The sequence below is a fragment of the Coenobita brevimanus genome, chromosome 66, assembly GCF_032717465.1.
Source record: "Coenobita brevimanus isolate Jiangsu-jjx chromosome 66, ASM3271746v2, whole genome shotgun sequence".
Lineage (NCBI taxonomy): Eukaryota > Metazoa > Arthropoda > Malacostraca > Decapoda > Coenobitidae > Coenobita > Coenobita brevimanus.
Genome location: NC_137019.1, coordinates 8,897,558 through 8,921,324, shown reverse-complemented (window position 1 = coordinate 8,921,324; position 23,767 = coordinate 8,897,558). Strand labels below are relative to the sequence as shown.

General features: G+C 42.9%; 1 protein-coding gene across 1 annotated transcript in view; it reads right to left on the bottom strand.

The window, feature by feature from the left end:
- Window positions 1-379: 379 nt before the first annotated feature.
- The window catches only part of LOC145405236 (uncharacterized), a 78,878-nt gene continuing 55,490 nt past the window's right edge, over window positions 380-23,767 (bottom strand). Inside the window, exon 4 of the mRNA XM_080276658.1 lies at window positions 380-729. Within this exon, the coding sequence (XP_080132784.1) occupies window positions 380-729 (350 nt within the window). The remainder of the gene's footprint in view (window positions 730-23,767) is intronic.

The window sequence follows — 23,767 nt, the reverse complement described above, 5'->3', positions numbered from 1 at the left end:
AATGTGTCACAAAGTTTCACCTGTCCATCACACTGCCGCCAGCCTGACGTGTGGCACCTGGCGTCCCTTTACTTACTCATTGTCCTGGGACGACACAGGCGCAATGTTTTTTAAAACTTATGTTTTCTGACGCACAAAACTGATGAAGGTCGCAAGCACAGAGACTTGGCAGCGCACTACATCTGCTAGAGGTGCGGCCCACTGCGGCAGGTCGGTGTCCTTTGCGACCCGTCAGAACCCTCGTCCCGGCACCATGGAGGGTTTACGCCCACATGTCACCCGAGATGGTCGGGAGGGCGGGGTGGACGTGAGAATGAGAGTGAGACAGGGCCGGGGCGGGGGGCAGGCTGGGGGCGGTGGGGCAGGCGGCCTGCACTGGTCAAGGCTTAATAGTGTTAGGCGTCTGAGGGGTGTTAGGCTGGTGGCCCGGGGTGCCACCCCCGGAGGAGGGGGTGCCGGCCCCCGCACCGTTCGCTGCCGCCGCCTCCTGCGCTGCCTGTCTTTGGCTATTTTTCTTGTTCTTCATGCGGCGGTTCTGGAACCATATTTTGACCTGGCGTTCGGTGAGGTTGAGGTTGCGCGCTAACTCCCACCGCTTCTGCTTGGACACGTAGGCGTTGTACAGGAACTCCTTTTCTAGCTCCAGCGTCTGGAACTTGGAGTACGGCTTCCGCTTCTTCCGCACCGTCATCGTACCCGTCCACTCCTGAGAGATCGAACCCAAGGCGCCTGTAACGAAAGAAATTCACAGTTAGAAACAACTTGGTCAGGTAATTTTACTGTAACTACTTGTATTGCTACAGCAGCTACCCTGAGTAATATTAATAACACTGACGTCCTGTGGTGCATCTCGCAGGTGTGTTTAACTTTGCAACCTGAACATGAAAGCGTTTACACAAAGTGCCAGGGTGAGCAGTGCGGTGGTTGTGTACAAACTCACTCCTGCATCATCAGTGTTTACGCACAGTGCTTGACACCTTGACACTAACCACACACGTTCACGCTGCCTCAAACATCACACGGTGCCCTTACTAAAACACAAGCTTATAAAGGGGAAAAAATGCTAGTTCCATGCTATCTCTTGCGAGGTATACAGTATGCTCCGAGGAGGGAAGCACAGTAGATGAAAACAACGAAAACAGAAAACAACTATTTGACGAAAGTTATGAATTATGAAAGAGGATTGTTTATGGAATGAAAGGAAAGGGACAAATTCTCCTATACATGATTGAGTGGAGTTCCCCATGCGAGTGCCGTGGTGGGGTTGGGGACTGGCGGGGGTGAGGGTGTGAAGGGGAGGGGGGGAGATGATGACGTTGGCAGCGCTGAGTGAGGGGATGCAGGAGACCCTGTGTTTGGTCTGGCCGTTCGGCAGTGCTACCAACGCCCTGGCTCTCCCCCCCCCCCTCTTTCTCTCTTATTGATTGAGGGTGTATTTCTTTGTTTGCCAAACCTTACTTTTTCATGGGATTTAGTTAGATGTGTGGTTATAATGTTTTAGTAGTATACCGTTTATAAATTTTAGGTGCATCATAGATTTAAGGATATGTTGTAATTATACTGAATATGTTTTAAAATAAGTATTTCAGCGATATTATTCTCGCAGTCTCAGTAACCTAAAGGAAAATACCTTAGGTAGCGGCTTACTGCCACGCGAGTCGTAGATAAGCGTTACAGAAAGGTTTTACTCGCTATTTTTACACGTTTCCAAGTTGACAGGATATCCCACCCTTTCCATATAATATACTTTAATAACCTGTTTGTATCCAGAAATCAGAGTTCAGATACAACATAGTGAACATCATCTTTTCCTTGTAAGTGTACCACAGTATTTAAAACCCGCCCACCCTTTATCCAGGAATCTTCATGCTATAGAAAATCTTTTAAATTCATTTCAAGCCAAAAGATCCTCAAAATTTTCTAACTCTCTTAAAAATGTCTTCAGCTTTACAGAACGTCCACACATTCCTCCAATATCCAGGCCCGTCTAGACTCTCCACTTACAGCCTCAGTATTTTCAGTTTGATGATGTATATTTTCCTATCCATCTATCTGTCTGTCTATATCCAGACACCATGATTCCTTAAGGGGTGGCCGTTTGTCATTGAGTTAGTTGTTTTACGGGGAGGGACACTAACCCTCCGCCAACCCACCTATTGACACGAAAGGGATTTATTATTCTTTATCTCTAGGCGATTTACTGCAACTTTGAGAGGCTTTTGGAACTAGATATACCCGTCATTAACACCTTCACTACAAGAGATCCCGCTGAAGTTGAATGAAAGTAGCAAAGATTAACAACAAAAGACGTCCTCAGTCTGAACGGGTTAACATTTATTCATGCGAGAGGCCACCCCGAAGATGAATATAATCTTGAGGCGGTAGCAAGAGTGAAATAATTAAGTTAGCTCACATCCTTTAAGGGTAACTCTATATTCTAAGTTCAACTCTCTCTCTCTCTCTCTCTCTCTCTCTCTCTCTCTCTCTCTCTCTCTCACTTCCACTCTGTATCTCCTCTTTCTCACTTCCACACCGTTTCATAATCTTTCTCTGAACCTCTCACCTATCACGCCAGCCGCAGATTTTCCGAGAAGGTCCCGTCTTTCCGTCATTCTTAACCCTTTCAGTACAATGACGTCTTTTTGTTTTATTCTTAGTATCGTCAGACGGTCTTAAATAAGTATCTTTAACACCCTCAATGAAATGCCATCCTTCAGCTGAATAAAATCGACTTGAAATGGCAGCGAGAATTCTAATCTATCTATTGCCAGACGCCTCAATCCCGTTTAGGGTGGCCACAAACAAATTTGCCTCCAAGTCGCCCTGTCCCCCGCCATTTCACTGCCCTGCTCCCAACTCACGCCCCCCCTCTCATATACCTCTCCACCCCATCCCTCCATCTCATCCTCGGCCTCCCCCTCCCTCTTCCCCCCTCCACCTCACTCACATACACTCTCTTCGTCAGTCTTTCACCCTCCATCCTCTCCGCATGGCCAAACCACCTCAGTGTGTTCCTCATAACGCTTCCTATCACATCCACATCCACACCACAACGCTTCTTTATATCTAATCGATCCTCTTAATTTACTGCACAGCCTCTAAGCTAAGCCGTCTTACTTCGTGTATTTATCTCCCTTATCCTGCAGTATCCTCCATGACCTCCAATATCTCCCACTACCTGTATTATCTCTCAAATCTCCTAGTATCTCCCTCAGCCTTCAGTATCTCCCGCAGCTTCCAGTATCTCCCACAACTTCCAGTATCTCCCACATTATCTCCCACATCTCCCGGTATATCCCGCAGCATCAATATCCTAAATTCCTAAAATATCTCCCACAGCCTCCTTATCTCTTACAATCCCCAGTCTCCCACAACCTTCATTATCTCTCACAATACCCTCCACAGCCTCCTGTGTCTCCCAGAATCTCTGAACTGTAACATCCAACCCCCTCCACTCCCCCCCAAGATATGCCCTTCCTTCCATCCATCCATCCATCCATCCATCCATCCATCCTTCCTTCTTTCCTTCCTTCCTTCCCTGCTAAGCTGACCAGTCCCTATTCCCATCTCCATTTGGCTCTTCCACACCGCTTCCTCTTTCCTCTCCGCACCCTGTTTCATCTCGCTTCACCCACCCTTCCTTTTGTCTGCTTATTCCTCCTTCATTTTTGTCTTCCTGAATCCTTAGTTCTTTTTCATACTGACTTCCATCTGCCCTTTTTATCAGTTTGTTCCTGTCTTGTCTGTGTGTTTCTGTATCCCCCTTTTTTTCTGTTTTCCTCTTACTTCATTATCTCCTGTAATTTGCTTACCCTGTTTTGCCTTTGTGTCACTGTAACCCTTTTTTCCCGTGTCTTTCTCCTGTCTTTTAGTTATTTATTTTTTTTTTTTTTATCTGTACGTTCTTTAGCCATTATTGTTTTTACTTAGTACCTCCTTACATTTTCATGTTATTTGGTGATTCCCATTTTCTTTGCGTTTGCCTCCTTTTCTTTTTCCCCCCTTTTCGTTTTCCTTATCACTTTCTCCTCTTCTCCTGATATATGGTTAACTCATTTATCTGTGTGTTTCTCTGCCCATCTCAAGTGTACCTCCTTTTTTTCTCTATAATTTTTCCCTTTTCCTGTCTCTTCTGTGTCTCGTGTCTTTTTTTTTCCTTTGATTTGTTTTTGTATTGCTCTCACTTTCACCTTGTTATTATTATTATTATTATTATTATTATTATTATTATTATTATTGGTTCATTCTGCCTGTTTTCCTGTAATATATCCCTCTCGCTTCATGCACTCCTTTTATCTGCTTTTTTTTTTTTTTTTTTTTTTATATCTATGTTTCTGTGTCCATTATTCTGTTTCCTCTTATTTTTACTTGTCACAAAATTCTCCTCCTGTCTGTCTCTCTTCTGTATTCATCTCTTATATTTCTCTCTCATTTTTACGTTTCCTTTTATCTGTTAGTGTATTCCCAGTTTATCTCTGCTTTATGTGTCCTAGTTCCTATTTCCTCTCAGTTCTTCCTCTCCATTTATCTTTTTGTTCCCCCTTTTATACGTGTTTGTTTTTCATAAAGTCTAATTTCTTACCCTCAATTTTACCCCTCCCTCTCATGTTTAGTCTCGTTTATCCATCTTCCAGCATCACTCCCTTCATCCTTTCATTCTCTTTCCCGTCATCATTTTCATCTCATCCCTCTCATCTCATCTCATCCCTTTCCCCTCCCTCTGGTCCTCCCTTCCTTCATCCTCCCTCGTTTTTTTCCATCCCCTCCCCACCCACTTCTCACCCTTCACTGAATCATCCCACCCTTCTCCCTTCTTTCCTCCCTGAATTCTTCTTTCCCTTCCTCTTTCCATCCTCCCTCCCTCCTTCTTCTAATCATCTCCTCTTTCCTCTCTCCTTTCCTCTATTCTTGCCTCCCATCCTCCCTCCGTCTCATCTCCAGTCATCCCACCTTTGATCCTCGGTTGTTTCTTCCTCTAATCGTTCCTCCCTCCCTCCCTTTTTCCCTCATTGGCACCTCCCTTACTTCTCCTCCCTTCCTGCTTCTTTCTTCCTGTTTTTCTGCCTCCAGTCATCCTTTCTTCCATCTCTCCCTCCCTCCCTCCCACCCTTGTTCCCCTCTTCCCTCATTGGTCCCTCCCATCCCCCCTTCCACCTTCCCTCCCTCTCTCCTTCCATCTCTCCTTCCCTCCCTCCCTCCTTCCATCTCTTCCTTCCTCACTCCCTCCCTCCCTCCTTCAGACGACCAGACTGGCAATCCATCCCCTTGAATATGACCGGTCAGCTGTCTGGCTTGAAGAAGGGGAGAAGAGATGGGAAAGAGGGGAGAGGGAGTGGAAAGGACGAGAGAGGGAGTGGAAAGGAGAGGGGAGAGAAAGTGGAGGGGATGGGAGAGAATGGAAGAGGGGAGGGAATGGAAAGGATGAGAGAGAAGGGAAAAGAGGAGAAAGGGAATGGAAAGGAAGGGAGAAAGCACGGAAATGAGAAGAGAGGAATTAGAAAGGAGGAGAGGGGGATTGAAAAGGAGCAGAGAGGGAAGGGAGAGAGAATGGAAGGGAGGAGAGAAGGAAGGGATAAGAGGGGAGAGGGAGTGGAAAGGAGGGAGAAATAAAGAAAAAGTAGTAGAGAAAGGATAGAGAAGGGGGTAGGAACGCAGGGTAAGATAGAGGAGATTGGAAAGTAAATGAAGGAAGAAAACGAAGTGCAAGAGAGAGGAAAAGAAGAAAGTCGGGAAAAGAGAAATGTAGACTAAAATGGAAGGAAAAGAAGAAAAAGAAGTATTGGTTGTAAGAAGATGAGGAGGAAAGAGATGAGAAGATAAAAGAAATAAGAGATGATAGAAAAGAGAAAGTTGTATCCGGAAGAGTGTGGGGAAGAGAAAGAAGAAGTTGGAGGAAGACGAGGAATTGGGTAAAGTATGGATAGAAAAAAAGAGTGGAATGAACGGGTAATAGAACGAAAAAGAGATGAAAATATGAAGTGAGAAGAGTAAGAGCGGAAAAGCGACAGGGAAGAAAGGAAGAAGATAGGAAAAGAGAAGAATGGTTGTTATTTTTTTCCGACGAGCAACTCAGGCCTCATTGCAAAGAAGAAAGCTGGAACTGCAGCCAATGCAACTGCGAGTATTGCATGATCAGAGCTGTGCAGTGACTAAACGTAAGAGGAGGACGAGTTTTATGTTCCTGGATTGTTGTTATTATTATTATTATTATTATTATTATTATTATTTAACTACTCAGCCACATAAATACGATGGCATTTTTTTTTAGTTTATTTCTGTTTCCGCCAAACGCTTTAATTCATCATAGGGGTACTCGTAGTGAAGGGATTGATAAAGTGGATATATAACTCACAACGGGTTAATACTGATGCTGATAATTATACTGATGACTACTGATACAAGCATTATTACACACATATTCATAAATTTACTAAGCTGCAGGTAACTCATGTCATCCATTGGGTAAACAGTCCTTCATGTAATTACTTACTCTTGGCTCATCATCGATTCAGTTTTTATTCATTTTGGTCCTGATTGCCATTTTTAGTACCCCTCCCCTATTCACTACCTTGACACCTTTTATACATTCTTTTCCACGCGATATTATTCAGTCAATGAGAGATTTCGTATAGTGAACCAGGTATGAACAGTCGCTATGAATCACCAGACATGTTTATAGTATTTATATTTTTCTTGCTGCCACCAGACCGCTTTCACCTTTTCCAGTGTACTTTCATTGACTCATTGGACCACAACAACAACATCTGCCACGTGCATAGGTCATGGCTGTTTGTATCCCTGACATTTACACTCCTAAAAACGCCGCACATATTGGCTCATCAAAAACCACTCATTCTTTTATTACATCCACTGTCCTTTACTATTTTTACCACGGCCACCTTCTCTGTTACTACCACCACCACCACCACCAACAACAACAACAACAACAACAACACGGATGCCACTACAACCAACACTACCAGCACTGCCACCACGCACCATCATCACTATCACCAAAACTATCACCACCAGTATCACTACCACCATCCGTACCACCACGCACCGTCATCATGCATCACCGCCACCGCCACTGCCACCTGCATTACCATCACCATTACCGTCATCCTTTATTCGGTCTTGAACTCAAACTGTACTTTCCTTCATGTATTCTGGTATTTCTGCTTTTGTTTTTCCCTTCCTTTCTCCCTCGCTTACACCCACGCCTCTCATTAACGCCTTTATGTTACTTATTAATCTTTTACTTTTGATAAATGTATATGTAATTAGCCCTTTTATCTCCTCTCTGTTTCCCTTGGCCGGATCTTTGACAATAATTTCTTTTTACAGGGAGAGAGAATTTAGCAACAAAGGGAAAGGAGTGTTAAGATTCGAGCGACAACAGTGATACCCCTTCCTGTTTTTCCTCCACCTGCGCAACACGTGTGAATGGCAGGTGTTCTGATAATACAGGTGTGTATTTTATGTTTCGGTCCAGTACTTTTGTCCTGCCACGTTGCAATGTGTATCATTGCCGTGGCTAATGTAGGAGTATGTAGAGGTCATTACATGGGTTAATCTAGTCTTGATGTCCTTATGTTGATCCTGGTAAGCTTCGTAATTTGGCTGGATAAGGTCTTTATACGCCACACAACCACTATCAGAGAGAGAATGAGAGTAGAAGTGTGTGTGTGTGTGTGTGTGTGTGTGTGTGTGTGTGTGTGTGTGTGTTTATTTACTTGCGGCAATCAAGCGGCCTCATGCAACCAGTTTGTCATGAGGCGTGATGTGTAAAAATGCGATGGTGGCAGAGAAGTACACAAGCGGGTCAGGGTGAGAGAGGCGTGTTTAACCTCTTCAGTACGATGTGGATTTATATTTTATTCAAGCCACAAACAGACGATTTTCTTCAGCTTAGGAGGGAATTATTTGACTGGCATGGTTAAATACGGTTGTCATTATATTTCTTCATTTAATACTATAACGACGTCTATTATCTTTCTACTAACTAGGGGTTGTCTTGTAAACGGCGATAGTAGTTTCGTAACTCCTCTTCCGATACTACTTGTTCTTCACATCACAGTATCCTCTTGTAAGTGACTGGTGCAGTCTATACCAATATTAAAACGATACGAATAGCATGCAAGGGAATGCCAAGGTGTACTGTGCTAAATAAATCGCTTAGTAGGAGGTGCTAGGAAGCCTCCAGCACCACTTAGAACACGGATAGGAAAGAGTTCTCGGACAAAAGGGGTTAAATTGACGTTAATTGGTTTGTTTACTTTGCATCCCGCTGTTGTTTGTGTGTAGGTCATGCATGTATTAAGTTCTTTCTCATATCCCACTTCTCTCCTCACGCTTGAAAGTAACCCAGTGGAGGGAGCAAGAGGGGTGAGTATTTCACTATTTATTATCGCTATTTATTTCTCTGTTCGTTTAAAGGCATCCTTCGACAGCCTTCAGCTCGATGTCAAGTCACTTCCTGTCTTCAGAAAGAGTCATATCTCTGGAACGGGTGGCCCGATTGGACTGAAAATTGTTTTATTCTTCAAGTTAGATCATTTTAACGGTACCTTGCTGTAACAAAAATTTGCGCTACATGCGCCTCTTTTTGCTGTGTTACGGTAACAAAGAAACCAATAGAAATCGGATCATTATAATATAGATTGTTTTGTCTTTGCGGTGGGGAGAGTTTAGGTACTAATAGATGTTTTTTAATTAAGCCCATTACTGCCAGGAGATCTTCCCGGCTGAATAAAATTGACTAAAATAGTAAGAATCGTCAAATCGCCATCCTAGTGAATCGATCAATGGAGACTGTGCTGAACTCCTTCGGAACTACCGGTCCTTCCATAAGAGAGAGAGAGAGATGTAGAAGATCAAATTCGTAGTGAGGTATGTATAACAGATTGGGATATTGTATAGCAGCCCACAGTTTCTGGTAGTTATTTATCAAACCCATGCTGAGGGTAGAGTGTCTTTGGTTCTCTGTCCCTTCTCTGCCTCTTTGTTGAATATGTTTTGTTGCGTGTTATGCAGCCAAACCGCTTCTGGTCCTCTCACCTGTTGCAGAAATAACTGTTGAAAAATAGCTGTTGATAATTAGGGGGTTTGCATGCACCTTTGCCCTCATTGTTTCAGGAGTATGGCCATAAATTTGGGGGTATTGGAGATGTTGGTCCTCATTACTTGGAACGGACGCCATCTCTCTCTCTCTCTCTCTCTCTCTCTCTCTCTCTCTCTCTCTCTCTCACACACACACACACACACACACACACACACACACACACACACACACACACACACACACACACACACACACACACACACACACAGAATCTATATATCTTTTTTCCAAGGTCTCTTTCATCATATTTTCGCTTGGATTCCCCTGATATATCAAACATGTTCTGGATATATATAAGGGACACAAGTTTTGACGGCCTTGGGATGCGAGGCGGGGCAGATACACTCTTTTTTTTTTTTATCATAATCATCGTCATCATCATCATCATCGTCATCATCATCATCATCATCATCATCATCATCATCATATCATTATGGGGTGGGCAGGATCCAGAAACAGGAAAACACAAATGTAGAATCATCATCCAGAATGCCCATCGACAGTGGCATGACTACCCGATAACATTCGCCCTCTTGCCCCTCCCCCTAAGAGAGAGAGAGAGAGAGAGAGAGAGAGAGAGAAAGAGAGAGAGAGAGACCGATACTCCCTTCATAAGATCTCCAATATATCTTCCTTCTCGTTGTATTATACCGTTGCCCCTGTTGGTACTTTCTTATTGGTTCAGTCTTTTTCTCTTTCTTATTCCATTTTCCTTTTTTTTTTTCATTCTACTTCTGGATATATTTCCCGGGATGTCCCTCCGTTGGAATTGTTTTTTTTTTCCTTTTCATGCAGAATGATTACATCCTCTCTATAATACAAAACAGCTCTATTTTAAAACTATTACAAAGAGGGTCATGTAATGGTCGTTTGGTTATGGGGTCAAATGGATGGAAGGAAATACACTGGAAAAGGGGAAAAACTCTGAAAAAAAGTGAGGTGAATACGTAGACATGTATTTTAAATATCGAAAACAACAGAAACTTGGTGAAAAGAGAGAAAGTTAATGCGTCCAGTAGACAGAGGAAAAAAAAAAAATACTGGAGAGACTAAGTGTCTGTGAAGTGGGTGTAGTAATTGCGATGTATGTGACTGTAATAACCAGAGAGAGAGAGAGAGAGAGAGAGAGAGAGAGATGTCGGTATATCAAGCAGATTCAGCACAGGATACCTCACGTCATGCCATTTGGAGGTTTGCAGCGTGAATACCTGTTAGAGAAAAGGGAAAGAAACAAGACTAAGAGCAATACAGGAAACAGCGACCATTACAGAACAAGAACATGTCCATAACTCAAGTGTGGAAATAGGAAAGAAAATAAAAAGTGTACCGCAGACAAAGATGGGAAAACGACTTTCATTGACCGTTTGATAAGTCTGGTAAAAATTAATACTTATAGTAATAATCTATCTATCTATCTATCTATTGCCAGACGCCATAATCCCGTAAGGGGTGGCCACTTGACTTTGAGTTACTTATTATACAGGGAGGGGCACTAACCCTCCACCAACCCACTCGTTGACATGTAGGGAGCACGTATGGGTTGGTTATATGGTAACCACCCAGCGTTGTAAATGGTTTCTTGGCTTACAGGAAACCATTTGGCTTGTCACTCAATGTAAAGCCACCTGTGAAGGAAAGAAAAGCAATAAGAAGTGACAGGAAAGATGGGAGAAATAGGAAGAGAGGAGGACAGACACAGAAAAAGAATGATAAAGGCTAAGGAAGAGGTAGGTAGCACTACATCAAGTGAGTGGATGATGGTCGCCACCACCTACCAGATAATGATAATAATAAAAATAATGATGATGATAATAATGATAATAGTAGTAGTAGTAGTAGTAGTAGTAGTAGTTGAAGTTGTAGTAGTAGTAGCAGTATTGGTGGTGGTCGTGGTTGTGATGGTAGTAGTAGTAATAGTAGAAGTAGTAGTAGTAAAGAAGTAACTAAAAATAATAATACTACTAATAATAATAATAATAATAACAATACGTCAAACAGAGGCCAAAACGCAGTAACATGTCTGTTTTATCATCAGTAGTGTTAAAAAGCGAAGACGACCAACATGAATACCATCTACCATACCACATGATGGATTTGCTTATCAAGAAAAAGCAGAGAGACTGGAACATAAACTGAGCCCAACAGAATAATGAACATCTTATCAATTTAGAGAACAAGGATGATAAAATGAACACCGTGTCATGCCTTGTAGGGTTTTTTTTTAAAGAGAGTAGAAAGAAAATATCAAGAAAATAGAACAATATGTCAAAGGGAACATAAAAGATAAAACGGCTGCCTATGTTGCCCGAGGCCGTCCCACGAGCCAGCACGCACCGGGAACTCATCAGGAGGGGAGCGAGCAAGTATGTAAATGTATTAATAAAAGGCAAGTCTAGTGGAATTTATATAATCTAATATAGCGACCTTTCTGCCCTCCTTCCCCCCTTTCCCTGTCTTCTCATATCAGCCCTGCCATCCCTCTTTCCTCCACTCCTTCCTTTAACCCCTCCTCCCCCCCTTCCTGTCCTCTCACACCCATCTCTCCATCAGCTAAACCCCCTCCCCAGTCTTAGTCACCTTCCTCTTTCTTTGTCCTCTTTCCCCTCACTCTCCCCTTTCCCTCTTCTTCTGTCCTTCATCTACTCTCCCCTCGACCCTCCCTCCTCCACCTCCTCTTCCCGTCTTTCTTTGCCTCCTTCCCTAACTCTTCGGTCTTCTTCCTGTACTCCTTCACTCTAACCATTCATCTCAAACCTCCACTCCCTTCCTCTATTCTCTGTCCCAACCCCAACTCCACTTTTCCTCATCCCTCTACCTCCTGCTTTCTCTTGCCTCTTCTCCAGTCCTCCTCTCATCCTCTTGCCCACACTCCCCCTCCCTTTCTCTGTTTCCCCCTTTCCCCGTCCCCTCCATTCTCTATCCTCCTCTCCGTCGTCACCCTTCTCTCCATCCTCTTCTCTCCCTTCTCCCTCCCTCTCTAGTATTTCCCTCAGTCTTCTCTTTATGGGCTTATAAGGAACAGAATCGGGGAATATTGGAGAAGTCCCCCCTGTCTCCTTATCCCCCTACTTTAGTGCGGGCCTTTTTCCTCTCCTTTTCTCTCCAAGGAGCATTAGGAAGCTAGACGGAAGACTGGTGAGGGTCACTATTATAAATGATAAGGAAAGAGGAAGAAAAATAAAAGGAAGGTGCACACAGGCGAGGATCACGATTATAAATGATATGGAGAAGAAGAAGAAGCAGAAGAAGAAGAAGCAAGAGAAGAAGAAGAAGCAAGAGAAGAAGAAGAAGAAGAAGAAGGAGAAGAGGAAGAATGGAAGGAAGATTCCCGAGGAATACTATAGGAAAATGTGGAGACTAAGAAGAATGAAAAAAAAAAAAAAGAACTGTGAGACGGAAACTGACTAGAAATAATGAATGATAAGTAAAAGAAGACGAAGACAAAGGAAGCTGTATAGTATTGAATAAAGAAATGTAGGAGGCAGGAAATGAGGAAGAAATTGGAAAGTGAGATGAAAACTATGGGATAATAAAAAAAATAGCAACAAAAGAAGAATATATGGAAAATGCATGACAAAGAAATTCAAGAGAAAAGGGAAAAAGAAAGGAGGAAAAATGAGTGTGATGTGAGGAATATGAGAAAGACAGAGGGTGGAATGAGAGGCAGAGAGGTAAAAGAGGGAGAGATGGCGGGAAATATGAGGAAGAGACAGGCATGGGAGAGCAGAAATTGGGAAGTTCCTATGCTGAGGTAAAAATTGCGGTGCTTGTGAGTGAAATGAATATGGAAAAAAAAAAAAAAAGGGGGAAGATGGGTGTGCATAAAAAGAATGTAATCTGAATTGTGATAAGGCAACCAGAGGATAAATAAGAACAGAGGAGTGAAAAATACATGTTTACTGATAGCGAAAATAGAGAAATAAGGAAGAAAGGAAGAACAGATATGCAGAACCTGATTTCGGAATAATGTTTTGAAAATGACAATAAAAAAGGAGAGAGAAATAAAACATTAACGTATGATTATGCAAGGGGATAAGGAGGTGGAAGCAGAGAGAGAGAGAGAGAGAGAGAGAGAGAGAGAGAGAGAGTTTGTAACTACGAGTATAGGGACTGCGTAGAAATGAGAAAGGAAAAAGCGGTTGAGGATGTGAGGATGTGAGATAAGATGTGAGATAATGTGTAATAATAATAATAAGAGTTTGAGAATGTGTGTTAAGACAAAAAGTAAGTGAAAGAATGTGTGAAATCAGAGAGAAAAAAATGTTCGAGAGTTTTATGGAAGAGGAAGCACATCTGTTGAAGGAAGATAGCAGGACAGCGAGCCTATGAAATAAGAAATAATTAAGACAATGTGAGATAATGTTGTGTGTATGAAAGAGCACGTACTTTAAAAAACGAAGGCAAGACAGTTGCAGTAAGACAAAGTGAGTAGATAGTATTTGACCTGAGAGGTAGTGTGAAATAGTGTTCTGTGTAAGAGGGAGGACATGTGATAAAGAAATAGGGTTTGATGTAAGAGGGAGGATATCTGATAAAGGAAGACGACAAGATACAGAGCGCGTTTGACAAAGAAAGAGCGCTTGCTGTCATCACTCAGGAGGATAGCACGATGGTCACAAGGAAAGGCGTCAGAGAACATAGGGTCAGGGAGCAGAGGGATGGAAGAACTGGGGAGAACGGAATGGTGTAAGGGAGTAGGGAGCAGAGTGAGAGTGTATAAGACGGTGTGATATTGGGTGTGAGGGAGTGGAGAGCAGAACGGAAGGGTAGTTGGGAGCATGAAGCGAGAAATGGTTGAGTGTGAAGGTGGACTGGAGGGGTTGGGGGTAGTGTGCGTTTGGTGAGTGGGAATGGAAAGCAAAGGTTGAGTAAGTGCAAGAAAGTAGGGAGTTGGAGACTGGGTGGGGTTAGGATCAAAAGGGCAGGATGTAGTTAGGTATCGGTAAAGAGGTCAGGGGTCAGGGAATGGGGGACGGTGATAGGGAGTAAGGATTTGGGTGAGGTGAGGAAATAGCTGCTGAGAATACCAGATGAAGTAGTAGAGATGTGGGAGAAGGAGTGAGGGGGTAAGAGGGTGGGTGGGTTTGGGATCAAGAGGGCAGAGAGTGAGACAAAGAGCTAATGAGAAGGCAGGTGGGTTAGTGAGAGGAAGGGGTTGGGAGTAAGGAATTGAGTTGAGGAAACAGGGAGGTTTGTAAAGGAAGAAATAAGGAATGGAGCTGGGGGAGTATTGGGTTGGAAGGTGGGTGGAATTATGTTTTGGGTGTAAGGAGGTGGTTGGATCAAGGGACAGAAGATGAAAGAGTGTCTGTGGATGTGAGGATTGTGAAGAGGTAGAAGAGATATTAGAGGATAAGGGTGTGAATGGGCAGGGAGGTGAGTGGCGTTAAGGTCAAGCAGAAATAGTGAGGTGTATGGGATTTGGGTGTAAAATTGTCGTAGTGTAGTCTTGAATCTGAGTGTAGGTTTGGTTATGGATGCACAGTGATAAAGGGGATTATGTAGGAATGTGTGTGTGTGTGTGTGTGTGTGTGTGTGTGTGTGTGTGTGTGTGTGTGTGAGAGAGAGAGAGAGAGAGAGAGAGAGAGAGAGAGAGACTGTCTGACTCGGGGGGAATGATATCCTTGTTTGAGCACGGAGAGAGCACATACCTCTGCCAATGCCATTGTCATTAAAAAGGATCCGGATTCGGATTCGGATCCGCCTCCAAATTTAGTAAACTCTTTCTTGGTCCATGGCCCACTTTTCCATAAAATTTCATTGAAATTCATTGAGAACTTTTGGAGATAATGTAAGGGATACTCTGGTTCCGGATCCGGATCCGCTCCCAAATTTCATAATTTCCTCCTTGGTCCATGGCCCACCCTTCCACAGAATTTCAGCAAAATCCGTTCATAACACTTTGGGCAGTCCTGCTAACAGATTCATGGATATAGGATAGAGATCCTCCCCAACATTTAATCATTTCTTTCTTGGTCCGTGACCCACCTTTCCAGAAAATTTCACTGAAATTCATTGAGAACTTTTAGAGATATTGTGTGTGATATTCCGGATTTGCTCCCAAATTTAACCATTTCTTCCTTGGCCCGTGGCCCACCCTTCCACAAAATTTCAGAAAAATCCGTTCGTAAGTTTTTGAGTAATCCTGCTAACAGACAGACAAACACAGACAAACAAACTAACAAATAAACGCCGGCAAAAACATAACCTCCTTGGCGGAGGTACAGTAAGCATCAATGTCTGGAGTAGAGTTCAGTGAGTGGATCAAGCTTAGGTCATGGAGGAGAAATAATGACCAAATGATTGGTATATTCAAGAGATTAAAAGTTAGTGTTCAAAAGACAAGAGCCTGGATTTCTCTGGATTAGAAGAGACGTATCCGATTATTAGAATATGGATAAATTGAGAGAGAGAGAGAGAGAGAGAGAGAGAGAGAGAGAGAGAGAGAGAGAGAGAGAGAGACAGACAGACAGACAGACAGACAGACAAAGAGAGAGAGAGAGAGAGAGAGAGAGAGAGAGAGAGAGAGAGAGAGAGAGAGAGAGAGATTGTAGAACTGAAGGTCATATGATTACGAAAAGGAAAGTGCGGGATTGAATGCAGAGGCAAAAAAAAGCAGAGGCAGAGAACAAGTCCATGATAACTCGCATCAAAGGTTACTCGATCGGAAGAAGGTCATATGATGGAAGGGAGGACTTGGGCGGGGTGGGGAGGAGGATGGTGAGGAGGATGGGGAGGAGGAAGGGAGAGGAAGATAGACAGGAGGAAAGGAGAGGAAGATCAGTGACGAGAGTATGGAGAAAGAAAACGGGGAGAGGGAGGGAACTGAGGTGAAAGGGAGCTGGGGACAATAAGGGAGGGAGGTATGAGGGGAGTGGAGATGGGAAGGGGAAAGAAGGTTGGCTCTGTATTGGAACCACGAGCGTCATCCCCTTTTCTTCCTCCAAAAAAATAAATATATTGAATAAATAGATAAATAAAATCCTAGTTGAAATTGATTATTGGATCAGAAGAAGGGTGAAGGAAGGAACGGGAGATACGGGGAAGGAGGAGAGTGAGTATGAAGAAGAAAGCTGGGAGGAGTGGTAGAGGGAAGGAAAGGGGACGGAGAAGCTGGCGAACAAAGGAGGAGAGGGTGAGGAAGAGAAGCAAGGAAATGTGTGGATATGCAGAAAAGTATCCTGGAAGCACGAGCACATCTGAAAAAAAAAAAAAAATGAAAGGAAAAAGAACGAAATAAGGTAAGCAAAAAGAAATATCGTCAGGTCAGATAAGGAAAGTGAAGCTGAAGGGGGGAGGAGGAGGAGGAGGAGGAAGAAGGTATATTGAGACCGCGAGCGTCCCTCCATCCCCTAAAAAAAGAAAAAAAGGAAAAAGATGATGGAAAGACGGACTGCTGTCGCTCCATGTAGGGTACGATTCTGAAACTTAGGGGAAACTGAGCGAAGGGACCTGATGTTTCTCGCTCCATCTGGCCAGCTCGATCCTTTCTTTTTTTTTCTCTCTGTTCTTCTCTTATTTTCTCTATTTTTTTTTTCCTTTTTTGATATTGCCTTTTGGGTTTAATATTTTTTCTAGTTTGTATTTTTTTCGTCTCCTTAGTAATTTTTTTTTTTCTCCTTTGTTCAGTTTACCAGTTTTTTTCTTTTTTTTCTTTTTTTTTGTGCATCGTTGTTTTCTTGTTTTTCCGTATTTCGTGTTCATTTGTCTCATTTTTTTTTCTAACTTTATTCTCTCTCTCTCTCTCTCTCTCTCTCTCTCTCTCTGTATTAAAGTGTACAACGATGATATGCTTTGGAGCTTGTTAAACACACGAGATCACAGTCCTCACTCACTTATACAGAGGAAGACAGAGACCCCTCACTTTAGTCCATTTTTTCTTTCGTTGTGTACAAAATTCACCAGCCATGTTGATGAAGTATTATGTTAGCGATTATAAAGATAGCTAGCACCAATAAAACTAAATATCAGCTGTAGCGTAGATGTGGAAGAAGGAGTTGTTAGGGTTAGAAGAGTGATTCCTCCCCCACCTCCTTCATCAAGGCATGTGACGCAAGACCATGACATCAGAGTAGTGTAAATACCGCTTGATCTCTGCCTCTCCTCTTACACTTATATTGACAGCCTTATGTGAGGAGCCAGTCACTCACTTGCGGAGAGGCTGGCAGGGTAGGCAGTGATGTCAGGCTGAGAGAGAGAGAGAGAGAGAGAGAGAGAGAGAGAGAGAGGGAGGGAGGGAGGGAGGGAGGGAGAGAGAGAGAGAGAGTTTGCTTTTCTTGTGTAATTTAGGATAATTGCACCTAATAATTGACATTCATATCTCTATCTTTCCTCATTCCCTCATCTCCCCCTCAACCACACTTTTGTTTTACTTCCTCCATCCCTTTCCTCCTCCGTCACCTGCCATCTTTTCTTTTTCTTCCCTTACGCTTCCTTATTCTTCTGTCTTTCTATTTATATCTCATGTCATGTCTTTTCTCGTCTCAATTTTTACTCCTTAATTCCCTCTTCTTGTCTTTCCCTATCATCTTTCTTCTCCTTCATTCCTCTCCTCGTCTCCCTCCTTCATTGTCTCTTCCCCTCCTCCCTCTGTCTTCTCGTCTCCTACGCCTCCTTGGGAAATGCCTGCAGCTGTCATCATGCATCATAGTTAACACACACACACACACACACACACACACACACACACACACACACACACACACACACACATCAACTCATCCTACTGTTAGCTGTCACTGAAGCGGTTGTCTTAGAAACGCGAACCTCCTTGACCTACTCGCAAAATGACTTAATTACAGTACATCAGAGTGAGTGCTAGTGTGTGAGAGAGAGTGCTGGTGTGTGAGAGTGAGTGCTGGTATGTGAAATTGAGTGCAAGTGTGTGAGAATGAGTGCTGGTGTGAGAGAGAGAGAGTGCTGGTGTGTGAGTGCTAGTGTACAAGAGTGAGTTTTGGTGCATCAGTGAGCGCTAATGTCGGAGAGTTTATGCTAGTGTGTGTGTGTGTGTGTGTGTGTGTGTGTGTGTGTGTGTGTGTGTGTGTGTGTGTGTGTGTGTGTGTGTCGAGAGAGAGAGAAAGAGAGAGAGAGAGAGAGAGAGGGTAAGTGCATGGTATTTATGAGGGAGTTATGTTTGCATGTTTGAGGGTATATGTATGTTATGGTGTGTTTAATGTGCGTACTTGTGTGTGTGTGTGTGTGTGTGTGTGTGTGTGTGTGTGTGTGTACAAGTGGAGATAGTTTAGTGTGTGCGGAGGAGACGTTATGGTAATTCAGATAAGAACTTCATTCGGTTGCATAGATATCACACATAAATTATAGACCCTGGGAGGTGATCCAGCGGTAATACTGAGAGAGAGAGAGAGAGAGAGAGAGAGAGAGAGAGAGAGAGAGAGAGAGAGAGAGAGAGAGAGAGAGAGACTATGTGAAATTTCCTAAGACTTGGCATAATAAGCTTTGATTTCCATACTTTACCGAGTTTCACTGACCTTGTGAAGCCAGTCGCACGTACGGGAAAACTTAGAGAATGAAAATGAGAGAGTAACTATATGAAACAGAGATAAAAATTCCACACAGAAAAATAAATAAATAAAAAAAATACAAACAAACAGACACACAGCCAAAAAACGAAAGAGGGTAGCTTTATCAAACAGAGATAAAAATTCCACACAGAAAAACGAAGAAAAAAAAGTACAAACCAACAGACACACAGCTAAAAAATTATTAGAGAGTAACTGTATCAGAGAAAAAAAATTCCACACAGAAAAAAAAAAAACAGGCACACAGATAAAACCAAAAACCAATAGGAACACTTAATAAAAAATGTAAATAAAGAAAAAATGGAAAACTCATGCAGTCACACAAACTCAAACCAGCATTTTAACCCTACACTGCGATGACACCTTTTTATTTTATTTATATTTGTAAGCTACTGACGATTTTACTAAGCTTGGAAGAATTTTGTGCACAGGAGTAGTTAGATAAAAACTGAACTAATCCCTTTGTATATAGGGGGACTCTCTTAATCTGCGTATAATAGTCTGGTAGTATAAATAATAGGCTTTAAAATAGTCAGGTAGTAACAAAAATAGGCATTAAAAAGACATAATCCTGGTAAATTGATTAAATGTACACTTTGATGATGCTGTTTGTCTATTATCTTTTCAGTAGTTCCTTTAATTCAGCTTATGGGGGAATTGTATTGAAGAGGTTGATAAAGGCTGTAACTAACTACCCCTGCTTGAAAACTCTCTCCTAAATGGTATGAAGTAAACAAGAGCTCACAGATAAATAAATAATAGGTAAAGCACAGGCGTCATCAAATTGTCGGGGTTAGGAAGAGGACCACACTTCACTAGCATCATGCAGTGCTGTGAAACTATGGAAGTGTAGTTTAGTGGTGTATATTTCAGTGATTTTGTAATGTTGTCGTCATAACCCCATCAGTACGAGGGACCGAAAGTGAACAAAATCGACTTGAAGTATTGAGAACATAACACGTCCCCGTACTGAAGGGATAGATTATAGTGTTTGTATAGAAGTAACGTATTTGTGTGTGTGTGTGTGTGTGTGTGTGTGTGTGTGTGTGTGTGTGTGTGTGTGTGTGTGTGTGTTGCTTTGAGGCTTTGGATTTATATGGACAGGATTGACTTTCCATGTATGGCATTCATACACGCATGTATGTATGTGTGTTCCGGCACCTGAAGTTTCTGTACATACTGTATATATTTTTTCTTTGTGTACAATGCAGAGGAAATGATTACCCTCACACACACACACACACACACACACACACACACACACACACACACACACACACACACACACACACACACACACACACACACACACACACACACACACACACACACACACACACACACACACATCAGAAAGTAATATCCAGTGGCCAAATCACAAACAGCTACAAGGTACAGGAATAAGAAAAAAAAAAAATAGATATAGCATTAATCGAAAAATACGAGACGAAGGGAAGGAAAATGGAGGGATGAAATATACATAAGTCAATACGAAGACGATTAAGAAAAGAAAGTCAGTAGTACTTTAGTGGTAAGAAAGGACAGTATGAGAGAGAGAGAGTTACATAGTTACATAGATACACAGACCACACAGACCTTACGGTCCCTACGAGGTGGTCCGCCCTTAATCCTATAGTGCATAGGAGCAGGAGAAAAGGATAGCACAGCAGAGAGAGAGAGAGAGAGAGAGAGAGAGAGAGACGCTCATGTTGCTGACTGAAAATTTTGGTACCCGGAAAGAAAAACGTGAAGAAGGGAAGGAAACAAAGGGCGGAAGCAATAAAGGAGTGAAGAAGAGAAGAGGAAAGACAGAGATGAGAATAGAAGGGAATGGAGGATAGAAGAGGAAGAAGAGGAAGACGAAGAAAAAAGATTAACAAGAGGGAAGTCATGGAGAAGGAAAGGAAAAGTAGAATGTGAAAGAGAGAGAGAGAGAGAGAGAGAGAGAGAGAGAAACCAATCAGTAGGGAGCGTGTTCCTCTCCCCTCAACGTGGTAGTGAGGGAAAGAATCACCAGGGAGCTCTCTCTCTCTCTCTCTCTCTCTCTCTCTCTCTCTCTCTCTCTCTCTCTCTCTCTCTCTCTCATTTTACATTTTCCTTTCTCGTCTTTTTCCTTACCCTCCATTCGTCGTGGTATTCCTCCTTTCCTTGTTTTTTCTTCCTTTTTTCTCCTCCTGTATTGCTCCCTCGCACGCCCTCCTTCCCTCCGTTATTCTTTCATATTTTCCCTTCGCTTCCCCTCCCCTGTTTTTCCTTCTTTCCTTTTACTGCTTTCCCTATTTTTTCTTTCCTTTTACTTTAAGTCCGTCCGATTTTTTTTTTCATTCCCATTCTTTCCTCGTCTTTCCTCAAGTTATGTTTATTCTTTCTCTCTTCATTCAATCCATTCCTTTCATTCATCTTTTTTTCTTCTACAATTCATTTATCTTTTTTTTTTTTTCGTTTCCCACTCTTCCACTCTTTTTCTATAACCTTCTCTTTCGGTCCCTGTTCACTCTTTCTTTTTGCTTCCCTCCTCCTTTCCCCCCCCCCAAACTTTTTCCTCTCCTCTCCATTTGTCCCTCTTGTCCTTTCCTCATTCCCTTTCCTCCTCTCCCTTCCTCGTTTCTTCTTTTTTCCTCCATTTCCTTCCATTTCCCCTCCCTTCCTCTCATTCCTTTCCAGTCTTCTGCTTTCCTCCCCTCTGTTCTCCTCTCTTTTCATCTCTTCTGCCAATGTTAATGTTTCCTCTACATCTTTATCTCCCTTCTCCCTTCTTCTACCATCCACTCCTCCTTGTCCAGCAAATGGGGAGAGTTCTCTGTCCTCCAAATATTCGCCTCCCTTTCTCCTTTCCTGCCACTCTCCCTACCTCCCCCGCTCTCTCTTCCTTCCCCCTCACTTCTCTCCCGTCCCCCCCTCCCTTCCTGACCCTCACCCCATATTCTCCCTCCTTTATCTTCCCATTTGGCCACTCCCTTTTCTTCTTCTCTCCCTTTAGGTCCCTTAGGAATATTACTTCCCTTTTCCTCTCCCTTTTCTCTTTCAGTATATTTTCTTTCATTGTTTATCACATTTGCCATTCTTCCATGCGTATCTTTTTTTTTTCCAGCCTTTCCATAGGGTTTTATCATATTTTCTTTTCCCCATGTTCCATTTTTTTCTTTGCAACATTTCTCTTTTTCAATTTAATTTTCCTTCAATGTTCGTCATCTTCCTTTCTGGTGGAGTCTTTGTAACTTCTTTTATGTAGTTTTGTCGCATTTTTCTTTGTCCTTATTTGTTCTCTCTCTCTCTCTCTCTCTCAATACGATGTCACCCCTTTTTCTTGTCAGTCACTCTTTCAGTCTCGAACTTTTATTTCTATCTTTCCCCCATTCTTCCTCTCGTTGCGTCAGTTTTCCTTCCCCCTTGGGTGTGTTTTCTCTTTTTCCCCTCTTTCTCTCTTTTATCTCTAATGTTTCTCTGCTCACTTCTCCCCTCTTCACATGTAATTTCCTCTCCGTTTCCCTTCCGCTGTCCCTCCCTCCTCCTGTTTCTTGTCCTCAGCGTTCTTTCTTCCTGTTGTCTTTTATCCTCCTCCCAACTCATCGTTTTTCTGTTTATTTTTCCTTCTTTTTTTCTGGTCTGGTCCTGCTTAACTCACTCCTTTCTTCCCCATCCCCTCTCTTTCTTTCCCTCCCTGCATCATCTCCCTCCTTCCTTCTCCACTTCATCAATTTCCCTCCATACCCATCTTGTCTCCCTTCTTCCATCCCGACCTATCTTTTCTCCCTCCTTCCATCCCTACATATCTCTTCTCCCTCCTTCCTTCCCTTCATATCTTTTCTCCCTCCTTCCTTCCCTACCCCATCTTCCTCCTTCTCTCCCTGCCTCGTCTCTCTCCCTTCATCATTCACCACCTGCTATCTCTTCCTCTGCATTTTCCCAATTGCCTTGAGTCCATCGCATCCTTTTTCCCGTTATTTCTTTATTTTTTTCACACTTTCCCTAACCCCTTGTCTCCTCCCCTCCCCGCCATCTCTTACTCCACCTTGCCTCACCTTCCTCCACCCCTTCCCCTCTTGCTTCATCGCCCCTACTCACACCCGTCCTCCCTTCCACTTCTTTTTCCTCATTTCTTTTCCTCATTTACTCCCATCTCCTTTCTTTCTCTTTTTATAAAATTCCCTCCCATGTCTACTTTTTTTTCCTTCGTTCAACTTCTTACCTTTCTTTTTCTTTTCATTTTTATTTACCTCCCTTAACGTCAATTTTTGTTCCCACCTTCCCTCCCGATCCCTCCCCCCCTTTTCTTTTTCTTCTTCCGAATTTCCTTTCTCTGTTTTCATTCTCGTCTTGTTTCACCTCTCTTTTCTATATTCCTTCTTTCCTCCTGTCTCATGTCGCTTTTCCCTCCCACTTCTTTTTTCTCTTTCATTTCTTCCTCCTTCCCTATCTCTCTCATACCTTTTTTCCTCCTTCTCTCCCTCTCTCCTCCCTTTTTTGTTCCTTTTCTCGCTATCTCCTTCCTTCTCTTTCCTCGTTTCCTCCCTCTCTCCTCCCTTCTTTTTTCCTCCTTCCCTCCCTCTCTCTCTTCCCTCCTTTCTTCCTCCGTGGCGTATCCTTGGCCCTGCGTTAGGTGTCACGCCCCTCTGGTCACGAACCAAGCGTACCCTGGCACTCCTTCTCTCTCTCTCTCTCTCTCTCTCTCCCTCACATATTTCCTGTTTAGCCTGTTTTTTTTTCCCCGTCAACATTCTCCTCCCACATATTTCCGTTTTCCTTTTATTCATTTTCTTATTATTATCTCATTTTTTTTTCTTGTTATATTTTTTTTGTGTTTTTATTTAGTACATTTTCCTTCGCCATTGTTCCTGTTCATTTAGTCTCATCTCACTCTCTTTTTCGTCCTTATCGAATATAATGTATGCGTAGAGTTAGGTATGTAAAACTGAAAGTATTATATTCTCTCTCTCTCTCTCTCTCTCTCTCTCTCTCTCTCATATTATTTCCTCTTCATTCCTTCCGCATCTCTTCATTCACCTCTCCCACCACAAGCAGCCCACCGCAACCCCGCAACCCCCTCAAGCCACTACCAGGACTCATGTTTTCTCCTGCCTCTTTCCCTCCTTCTCTCCTCTCT